Genomic DNA, 11,325 nt, shown 5'->3' with positions numbered 1-11,325 from the left:
ACATCACAGAGGGTGATAAGAGGTGAGCCCAGCTGGCCACGCCGGCCCACCAGGTTCACAACAGCCCAGGAACAGCAACACACTCTGCTTTCAGCGTGTGTGTGTGTGTGTGTGTGTGTGTGTGTGTGTGTGTGTGTGTGTGTGTGTGTGTGTGTGTGTGTGTGTGTGTGTGTGTGTGCGTGTGTGTGTGTAAACACAGCACATGAGACAAACCGACACTTGCAGTGTACAGAATGCTCAGGACGGCAGAAGGTGGGGAGTCGTTGGAAAAGCAAATCTCTCTCCCTGTTATGTCAACATTCCTCTCCCTCTCCACTTCCCAAGGTCTGAGAAAGAGAGAGGGAGGGAGGGAGAGAGAGAGAGGGGGGGGGGGGGGTCAGACTTGTTCTTATCGGCCTGAAGAGTACAATGAATTCCTTGACTAGGTGCCAGCGGTGCCCAGTGGGTAAGGTGTCAGGAGAGCCTCCTGACTGGCCCAGGTAGACTTTACCCAGCCAGGTGAACGGTTCTCCCCCACCCCCCTCTCTCTCTATCTCTCTCTCTCTGTCTCTCTCTGTCTTCCTCTCTCTTTCTCTATCTCTCTCTGTCTCCCTCCCTCTTTCTATCTCTATCTCTCTCTGTCTCTCTCTGTCTTCCTCTCTCTTTCTCTATCTCTCTCTGTCTCTCTCTCTGTCTCCCTTTCTTTGTCTCTCTTTCACTCTCTCTGTCTCTCTATCTCTGTCTCTGTGTATCTCTATCTCTCTCTGTCTTTCTCTGTCTCTCTCTCTCTCTCTCTCTCTCTCTGCAGCTATACAACAATGCAAATGTGAAACCTCTCCCTTATGAACAGGGGAGCCGTGGTCGTGATTCCCAGACCCTCTTACCTGGCTGCTCACCTCGTGTGTCACTTTATCGTAGCGCCACACCTGATGGGAAAAGCTCTCGCCGAGGGTCTCCACACCCCCCCCACACCCCCCCACCCCCCCCCGCCGAGGCCCGTCAGCGTCCCCACGCCTCCACCCCGGGGCTCCGCAATCACATTTTAACTGTTTCGGGTTTCACGTAGCACAGGAATGCACCTGTGCCATTCAGCGATTATTCTGTTTGATATAATAGACAGGGAGGGAGAAGCTGTCTAACCTGGCCGACGAGTTGCACGCCGCAGCGTCTAGTCAGGCCGTCCTTATTTTGGCGAGGTGAAGAAATCGCATCTGAAAAGGGGGGGGGGGTGCAGATCGTTGAGATTTTCCGTCCCCAGACGCTCTCTCTCTCTCTCTCTCGCTCGCGCGCTCTCACTTGTGGCGAGACTCCACACACAGCTCCCCCCCCCCGCAGGCCAGATATGGTTCAACACATCTTTCTCTCTCCCCTCCTGGTGGCCAGGGCCACCTTCTGCTATTAACCATTTAGGGGGATGGGGTGGGGGCTGGGGAGGGGAGTGTGTGTGTGTGTGTGTGTGTGTGTGTGTGTTGGGGGGGGGGGGGTTGAGGCTAAGAAAAACATTCCATCGGCCCCTTGTAGCCAAAAAGGATATGCTATAATTAGTTCCAGGAGGGCGAGTGGTAGCTGAATGAAGAAAGCAGACTTGTTTGTTCGGGGTAGGGACGGCAAGGCCCTCGTACAAGTCCGCCCTGTATGTGTGGCGGGCGACCATGCGCTGGGGGGGGGGGGGGGATGGGGGGTCTCTGGGGGGCCTTGGCCATTTCATCCGTGTGTGACACACCAGCGCTACCAAACAGATCATAACCCGCGCCCTTTCACAAGGCGGCCCATACAGCAGCCAGGGAGGGAGGAGGGGAGGGAGGGCCTCGGAAAGACGACGACGACGCGCTCTTCTGAGTCCCATTCATAAAAAAACACACACGCGCGCACACACACACACACACACAAAATCACTCGCTCGCTCGTCTCTCCCTCTGACCGCAGTCCGTGAGTTAATGAGCACTTCTTAGTGTGTGTCATGTCCCCTTTCGGGATGACTTCCCTTAGGACCCCTCCACCCCTCCCTCTCTCTCTCTCCCCCCCCAGGCTGATCTCCCCCCCCCCCCCCTCTCTGGGAGTTCATCTCACAGAGTCTCTTTCCTGAATGCTTCTTTGACACACTCAGTGATTTACTCGTTCCAGCTTTGCTTTCTGAATGACTGAACTAGGTAGTGTTCATCTTGAACTAGGTAGTGTTCATCTTGAACTAGGTAGTGTTCATCTTGAACTAGGTAGTGTTCATCTTGAACTAGGTAGTGTTCATCTTGAACTAGGTAGTGTTCATCTTGAACTTGCTTTCTGAATGCTTTCAAACGTTCCTACATGATTTCTGAATGCTTTCAAACGTCGCTAAATGCTTTCTGAATGCTTTCAAACGTCCCTAAATGCTTTCAAACGTTCCTACATGCTTTCTGAATGCTTTCAAACGCCGTTAAGTCGGTTTGGGTGTCCAAGCGTTTGCTTACAGATACAACACCCTACCACTTAAAATTATCCCCCCACCCCCTAAACTTAAGTTACCTTGGCTTTCATAGAGCAACACTGGCAGAAATCAACAGAGCAACAAAACACCTCCAAGCACATGTGCCGGCATCACTTTTTAACCAATCAAATCAATGTTTACTCGACACACCCTTACCACCATTCTCCCCACCGCAGTGTGTTCCCCAGTCACGCATGAGGACGGGTCATCAGTGCGCGCCACGGTCTCCCACGGTACACAAGACTAGTCTCCGTTGGCAGCGCCAGAGAGGGCCAGCGAGGCCGTTGAGTGTGTGTGGGTGGACGCGGTGCGTAGGTGTGTGTACTTGCCGGGCCCTGCAGGCACCGCTACAAAGGAAATATTGCAATAAATTTTAACCAACTTTATCAGCTCAGTCCAAGGGTTCACAGGCTGCCACCCGCAGCCGGAGTTGAGAAATGGATCCAGCCGGCCGTCGCTTTGACAGCACACAGCGTATCAACCAGATAATGACTGCTGATATTGCAGCGTCGTAGAATGCTTCCTCTCTCTCTCTTTCTTTCTCTCTATCTCTCCCTCTGTCTCTCTCTTTCTCTGTCTCTCTTTCTCTCTCTGTCTATCTTTCTCTCTCTGTCTTTCTTTCTCTCTTTCTCCTCGGTTTCCTTGCGCTACATGTCGTTGGAATTCATTGAGCTGAATTCCTCTCAAAGTTCCAAACATGACCATTGAATTCCAGTGACTCAGAAATACGTGAATAACTCAATAGACCTGATGCTTCTACACAATGCATGCAGTGTTTTCCCGTGTGCTGGTAGCTGCAGCGTGTTTTGAGGCCCAACGGTAGAGAGCATGAAGAGAAACCCGTCGGAAGCCGTACGCCGCGTGTGCCTTTAAAACCCCTCGTACCGAAAAACAGCAGTGCGCCCGTTCACCTTCTCTTCAAACAAATCTAGTAGCCAGACCCGAGGCCTGCTGCATTCTGCCCTGCGTTCACAACCATATAGCAGATAAGAATGTTGACACTGCAGAATAGCGGGGAAATACTTAGTATTCATCAAGTCTGTGTAATTCAACACAGCGACCTTCGCTTCAACACGCTCCCCTCTTTTTTCCGTGTGAAAGAAGCGGGAGCTTTAAGACCAAATATGAAATACACTCTCCATACACTCTCCTTGACTCTCACAGTCTAGTCTATGCTTGTAGGCCCCGGCTTCCTTGACACATAAAAATGTATAGGCTTGACATGTATGCAGGAGAAAGTTCACGTTCCCACTATCTCTGTGCAGTTTTCCTGGTGGCACTTCTAGCCGCCTGTGGCTTTCCGCCCTCCACTATCAATCAAACACGTCGCTTCTGAGCAGATAAACAGTGAGGGCTTCAAGCTGTCTGGGGAATTATTTAAGTATTCCTGTGGTCAGTGTGAAGTATAAACATTTTCTTTGACTGATAACACAAACATTTGCACGATCACCCCCCCCCCCATCAAATACACACACACACACACCACGCACACACACACACACACACACACAACGGCAAGCAACCAACAGCACAAAGTAAGGACCTTTCATGTACTCTCAAACCACATAATTAAAGCAACCAACAGAACAGAGTACCACAAAATCAGACATGGCTAGCATTTGTTTGTTTTGTGTTTTCGGCCATGAAATAGCGACCAGAGTCATCCAAAACGAGTCTAGTAAAATCTCTACAAATCTGAGAGCCCTAAACTAATGATGCAGGACATCGTGGTGATCCTGTACTCCACCACCGCATTCTTTCAGAGATGTGTAAAATAGTTTCATGGTTAAATAGTTCATGCTTTGCGGACGGTTTGTTGAGTGCTCAGTTGTGTGCAGTGTTGGTGAAGTTAACTGAGGTGAGGTAAATATGAAGGAGCCTCACCCATTTCCTTGGTCGCCCTCGAGGTCTCTTCTCCCCAGTAGCCTCAGCTTTCTGTAAAGCAAACAGTCATAGATTAGGAACAGCCTCCTCTGCTACTTACAATGGCAATAGTACGAAAGAATCGGTGTGCGCTTGAGTTCATCTCCACGCAGATGGAGAAAACGATCAAAAGTGATTATTGAAAATCTTGTCCTCCGGACATTCTTTGGTGGCATTCCAACTGCCGTTTTGTGAATGCGTGGAGGGGATTCCCCCTCTCTGCATCCTGTCTTCTCTTTCCTCTCTGCATTACACCTCTGACCCCCCCTCCCTCCACAATTCTAAAACAAATCTCCATTTCAACACGACAAAAGTCTCCCCAGCGAGCGGAGAGTAATATTTCACCGGTCGAACTTTATGCCATTCAAGTGGAAATGAGCAGACCGCTATCGACGGAGTCACCTCCCAGATAAGAGGCTTGATGGACAGTCGGGGTCCGTGCTGCAGTAAGCTCCCCTTGTAAGTCCACCGGTTAACTACAAGCCTCGACAAAATGTTCTTTAATTTAAAGAGCCGTGTTGTAAAAGAGCGAGGAGAATTTTCTAATTGTGCGGCCCGTTCATCAATGCCTTCGCGGTGACTGGCAAATACCTTTCCGCCCAGTCATAGCCACAGCCAGGCTGACTAAGTTATCATTTCAAAGCCAAAGTATATTTACAGAGCATTCCTTTATTGTTCTGGTTCATACCCACTGAGGAATGCCCCCGGCTCTCAGCTCGGGAAGGTATTATGCTACCTCTCTTATCTGATCCCAAGACAACAAAATAATTTGACATTTGTGGGAAGTGGGAGATATCAGCCTGCAGGCGAACTCCTACATCCATGAGAAGCAGAAGAAGAAGAAGCCATGGCTCCACAGTAGGGAGACAATTAACAAGACAAGACGCGTTTCAATAATTCATGGGATATTAAGTCGTATCCAGGCCCGAGGCTTTTGCCAGGCAAAGACCCGAATGAAACACGACCCCGCCAAATCGCAAGGCCGTAATGAATTTTGCAGATGACCCGAAGAAGTCGGGCCGGGTACCGGAGGCACGGCTGTGGTCAGCGCGCCGTCCCGCAGGTCGTCAGGTTGGTAAAGGACACCACCTCTCCTCTTTAACTCCGACCCCCCCCCCCCCACCCTCCACCCAGAACGCTCAACCGCCTCGGGTCGCAGACCGCTGGAGATTTCCCCTACAGGTGGTGTGTGTATCGTGGCCCGGTCCCGTGAGATCCCGGAGTTGCTGCCAAAATACACACACACACACACACACACACACACACACCAAGACCAAGCCTTTTAGGAGAGAGAGACTCTAGCGGAGGTATCATTCACCACCAAGCACGGACGAGAGCAGGGCCACTATCAGCCAGCGACTTGCTAAAAGAGCAGCCGTCCACTGAAAAACACATTCATGTTGACATTTTTTTCACGGAGCACTTCGGCAAAACATTTGAAGAGGCGCACGCATTTCATACATTCCACCCGTATTCCCATGGCGCACATGCAGACAGACGGAGGGAGATACCCTCAGACGGGGTTCTGCTTTCTCTCTCTCTGCCAGGACAAGGTCTGATGATGATGACCGGGGTCTGCCGAGCCCCCTTTCACACTCCTCCTCACCATGGGCACTCAGCTCACATAACCACTCTCCCAATGCACAGAGTTGATCCCGGACGCCCCCGGGGACCCTGCGTCTGAACTGTAGACATCGTCCCAGTCTAAGAGACAACAACAGTCTCTCTATCGTAGAGAGAGAGAGTGTGAGAGAGAGCCTCCTCTCACCCAACATCATTTCAGTTTGACTCTATGATAGATGGTCTGGTAGCAAAACTTCTTTCCCAAAGTGACGTTACTTGTACGAGCCATGAAAGAGAAGGCATGACCCCGATGACGATCCCTCATCCCTGCCCTGTCCTCATCCCTAGTCTCACCACCACCCTGTGCTCATCCTTTGCTGGCCCTTAAACCACCCAACTTTTCAACCGATTTCCCTGTCGCAGACAAAATTACCAATGTCGGAATATATTCATGAGTTTTGCTACAGTCGGAGCACGCTACCGTCTTTATCGTTTGGAAGGTGGCAGTCCGTGCTGTTTTAAATCAGTCTTTTTTTTTCTTGACATCTCGATAAAATCAAACATGTTTAATATTATCATAAGTTTTTAGTCTTGGCTCATGCAAATAAGTGAAGTTCAATGACGTGAACATTGTCAACAACCAGGTGTGCTCTCTCCAGTACCACACAACAAACTTTGTACTACGATGGAGTGAAGAAATGTAGTCTTGCAAATATGACCCTGCAAGATCCCAGTCTTTGCGAAATATTACAGTCTGTGATGAAAAACTCCACACATTTGTCTTTAGATGTGAGAAGGTGTCAGACTTAAGTCTTTAAAAAGTCTTCAAGTATATGGTAGGCATTAAGTCTTGTCCATTTCCTTGGGGGCCGAATATGGTCACGCAAAATCATCTGCGCTATTGTCAAAGGCTAAGGAAATAGGCGTATTGGACATTTTTTAATGCCACCTAAAGGTGCATTTGCCAGGGTGGCGCAAGGTTTGCCTCAGAGTAGGTGGAGTAGTTCATGAGAGCACCGGGAGAGCGAGCTCATTCTTCCTTCCTATCACGGAGGAGGAGCAGGGAGGGACTTAGGAACTGTGTTTTCCACAGGAGATGTGGGAAAATAGATAAATAGCCAACATGAATTAATTAAAACATTCCTGAGAACATTTGCTTTGGGCACGGTGACCACTGTTGTGATGATTTCCAAAAATATCAAATTAAGCTTCAGGTGTTCAAATGGACTGTCATCAAAACTCAGCTCTTGAAAAGGGTTACTTAGTGAGGTGTTGAAACAACTCGAAATTCAGGATGATGCATGCTGTATGGGGAAAGAGGGGGCAGTGTATGATGAGTCACATATTTAATGAGAACTACCCTGTCCTCATCCCTACTATCATCCCTGCCCTGTTCTCATTCCTAGTCCCATCAATACCCTGTCCTCATCCCTTCTCTCATCCCTGCCCTGTCCTCCTCATTCCTAGTCCCATCCATACCCTGTCCTCATCCCTAGTCTTGTCCCTGTCCTGTCCTCAATTCCTAGTCTCATGCATACCGTGTCCTTATCCCTAGTCTTGTCCCTGTCCTCATCCCTAGTCTCGTCCCTGCCTTGTCCTCATCCCTAGTCTCGTCCCTGTCCTCATACCTAATCTCACCCCTGCCCTGTCCTCATCCCTAGCCTCATCCCTGCCTTGTCCTCATCCCTATTCTCATCTCTACCCTGTCCTCATCCCTATTCTCATCCCTGCCTTGTCCTCATCACTACCATGTCCCTACCCTGTCCTCATTCCTAGTCTCATCCCTACCCTGTCCTCATCCCTAATCTCATCCCTACCCTATTGTCTTCATCCCTGGTCTCATCCCTACCCTGTCCTCATCCCTAGTCTCATCCCTGCCCTGTTGTCCTCATCCTTAGTCTTGTCCCTACTCTGTCCATATCCCCAGTCTCGTCCCTGCCCTGTCCTCATCCATAGTCTCATCCCTACCCTGTTGTCTTCATCCTTGCCCTGTCCTCATGCCTAGTTTCATCCCTACGCTGTTGTCCTCATCCCTAGTCTCGTCCCTGCCCTGTCCTCATGCCTAGCCTTGTCCCTGCCCTGTCCTCATCCCTAGTCTCATCCCTGCCCTGTCCTCATGCCTAGCCTTGTCCCTGCCCTGTCCTCATCCCTAGTCTCATCCCTGCCCTGTCCTCTTCATGCCTAGTCTCGTCCCTGCCCTGTCCTCATCCCTAGTCTCATCCCTGCCCTGTCCTCTTCATGCCTAGTCTCGTCCCTGCCCTGTCCTCATCCCTAGTCTTGTCCCTGCTGTGTCCTCATCACTAGTCTTATCCCTGCCCTGTCCTCCTCATGCCTAGTCTTGTCCCTGCCGTGTCCTCATCCCTAGCCTCGTCCCTGCCCTGTCCTCATCCCTAGCCTCGTCTCTGCCCTGTCCTCCTCATGCCTAGCCTTGTCCCTGCCCTGTCCTCATCCCTAGCCTCGGCCCTACCCTTACCTCATCCCTAGCCTCGTCCCTGCCCTGTCCTCATCTCTAGCCTCGTCCCTGCCCTGTCCTCCTCATCCCTAGCCTCGTCCCTGCCCTGTCCTCATCCCTAGCCTCGTCTCTGCCCTGTCCTCCTCATGCCTAGCCTTGTCCCTGCCCTGTCCTCATCCCTAGCCTCGTCCCTAGCCTCGGCCCTACCCTGTCCTCATCCCTAGCCTCGTCCCTGCCCTGTCCTCATCTCTAGCCTCGTCCCTGCCCTGTCCTCCTCATCCCTAGCCTCGTCCCTGCCCTGTCCTCATCCCTAGCCCAGGAACCCCAGCCTCTCCTTTTACTGCGGCTCGTGTGTTTGTCATGTCATTCCTCACAGTGACCCCTCACCCATACCAGAGCTCTGACTCATCGCATGTTTACAGTATGGAGGAACAGAGGACATGTATTGTAACGCTCCATTTTTAAAATAGCAAACAGTTTTTCCCCCAGAGTTTTGACAGTATGGAACAAACCAAATCTTGGGAAGCAGCACTCTTCATTGAAATCAGGCTAAGATTTATTTAACTTGAAGTTAGAATTTGACCGGCGGTACTAATAACTGATCTATAACTGCTTCATAGGCTCTGGTATAAGGACATATGTATAAGGAGCTGTAGGACCCATGACCAATCCTCAACCTCTAGCCAATCTGTGTACTTTAATCCCGGCTCTCGGTTTGGAACGCTGCATTTTTAATCAGGGGATTTAATGATCTGTAAGAAAACACCCTCTTCAATTAATCATCGGTGCGTTGGCATGTCTCGTCGTCGGAGCCTTGTGTGCAAGTCCTGCATGTCTGCAATGGAGGACCGCGACGGGCACTTACACGCCAGCACACACGAGAGCACATCGGCATGTGCTGGTGTGTGTGTGCATGCGTGTGTGTGTGTTGTGCGTGCATGTGTGTGTAGCCTATACAGTATGAACAGGCGAGGTAGTGGACGAGGCCTGATCATTAGTGGGGGGCTGGCGTCATCACACCAGACTAGACTGGTGGAAGGAGGGTTTAAAATTAGCCCAGTGGACCACTGTATCAGGTTCCAACAATGACCACTCCATGGAAAAAATGTGTGTGGATCATCAGGACAGGTATTAAAGGGGTGATCATACTAATCTGTGAGAATAGGGCGGCGTGGGTGTGTGGTAATGGTATCTTAATGACTGAAATGGGTGAACCTAATGACCTGTGTTGACGATTCACTCATATGATCAGTTTCCATTGGTATTTACAAGACTGGGACGTATGCCCCAAGTGGATCATATCATATACTGTACAGGGTTTAATTTGTGCCAGATCTTGCCAGTACAAGATCCGGGACCTCCGAGATTGGGATGCCTTCTGTACCGCTGGTGTTTGATTGGATCCGTTTTGAGTAGGCTACGTCGTGAGCTACTGTAAGTGGTAAAATGACCAAAAAAAGACTGTCAAATGTATTTCTTCAAATCAGTTGGAAAAGCAAAAGCAGGTCAAAGTCATTTCGGCAGAACAGGGTGGCGATAGCACAGGTAGCAAAAGCATTGCCAGCATGGATGTAAAAAAAAAAAAAGTTGCTAGGAACAAGAAGAAGAATATGTGAGAACTTAGAATCAGGGAGAGAGGATGACGGAGATGATGACACGAGTAGGCTACGTTGCAGTTGGTGAGGAGACTTTTAGAGACTGGTCTGAATGTATTGGTAGATGTAGGCTACTGTATGCTGGCCAGTGGTTTAAAGCTTTTTGGTGTCATTTTGGCATATGATGACGTTACTGTGAGCCCCACAGCTAAGCAAGTGGGCGTTTGTGCTGTGAAATGGTGAAATGATGAGTGGCTGTTATGAAAAGTGGATATGATTCGTGCACGGCTGTGCACATATATAAGCTGCGTTCTGGGACCTTCTGAATTACAAATTAAGCACTGATCATATATGTGCCTTATAGCAGGCTATTACCACATATAATGTATTATGGCAAGAGATAAACGTGAAGCATTCATTATTGTTTTATCCACTGTGGAGGGTTTAAACATATTTGTACCATGCAAGCTGTTGTGTTGTTTATAATGCTGCAAGTTCCCTGGCGAAAATGTCGGCTGGAATGCCCCCTGAACTGGCATTTCTGCCTCAGAAAGTCGGGGAAACCTCCCCTACCCTGACCTGACTCGACCACAACGCCGACCTCAAAATCAAGATGGCTGCTCCGCCCATCAACCATAAGTGAAGGCTGTAGTAGTAATACTGTTTATAAGCACTCCTGTCTTATCTATGTCTCATTAAATCAGTTGTACATATTATACTGTCCAACTTCTATCTGTGGACATGCTGCTACAGTGTTCGTATGCGCAAAATACGGCATAATGTGTTATCAACTGGTATTGCGAACAATGGCTAACGTGGCTAGAAGTACAAAGATGGGGTGAAAGTGTGTTTTTCAACGTGCTGTAAATGGAACGCGGTCAACACGGGTGTGACGTCATTCCCAACTTCGAGTTCTGACTTCTGAGGTGAGTGGAACGCAGTATTACTCAATATTGATCCAAAACGCACTTTTTGGGCAGTTTGTAGTGATACCTTTGTCTCTACTTACATTTTCTAAACTGTAACCCAGCAGCACATGACCCTGGGGCTGGTATGGACGAGGTAATAGGCAAGCTAGATAAATACTATACAACATATGGAGAAGCATCAAAATAAACACTAATAAACACGAGTTGGCACAGCAGTTCAATTAGGCTTGATTGTTTTTGCGTGGATGTGATTTTAATATGTTTTGAAATAATTTTCCCCCCTGTCGCGTTATTTGCAAACAGCTCAGTGAGTCTGTGCGGTACAGAAGGCATTACCAGTCACTCCTATCACTCCACCTCTCGGGATTAACCGCCGTGATGGATTCTGGGACGTCGGGAAGGTGCCTACACATCTACGCC

General features: G+C 49.4%; 1 protein-coding gene across 2 annotated transcripts in view; it reads right to left on the bottom strand.

Moving 5' to 3' along the window:
* Positions 1–11,325, bottom strand: part of hmga2 (high mobility group AT-hook 2) — a gene marked incomplete at both ends in the record, with an annotated part of 28,656 nt that overhangs the window by 14,215 nt on the left and 3,116 nt on the right. For both annotated transcript variants that reach the window (XM_084447610.1, XM_084447611.1), the window contains one exon: positions 4,328–4,378. In XM_084447610.1, coding sequence (XP_084303736.1) covers positions 4,328–4,378 — 51 coding nt within the window. The remainder of the gene's footprint in view (positions 1–4,327; positions 4,379–11,325) is intronic.

The sequence above is a fragment of the Borostomias antarcticus genome (genome assembly GCF_949987555.1).
Source record: "Borostomias antarcticus genome assembly, chromosome: 13".
In the NCBI taxonomy this organism is placed as follows: domain Eukaryota; kingdom Metazoa; phylum Chordata; class Actinopteri; order Stomiiformes; family Stomiidae; genus Borostomias; species Borostomias antarcticus.
Note: the sequence above shows the minus strand (reverse complement) of the source record. Positions and strands in the feature narration are given on the sequence as shown.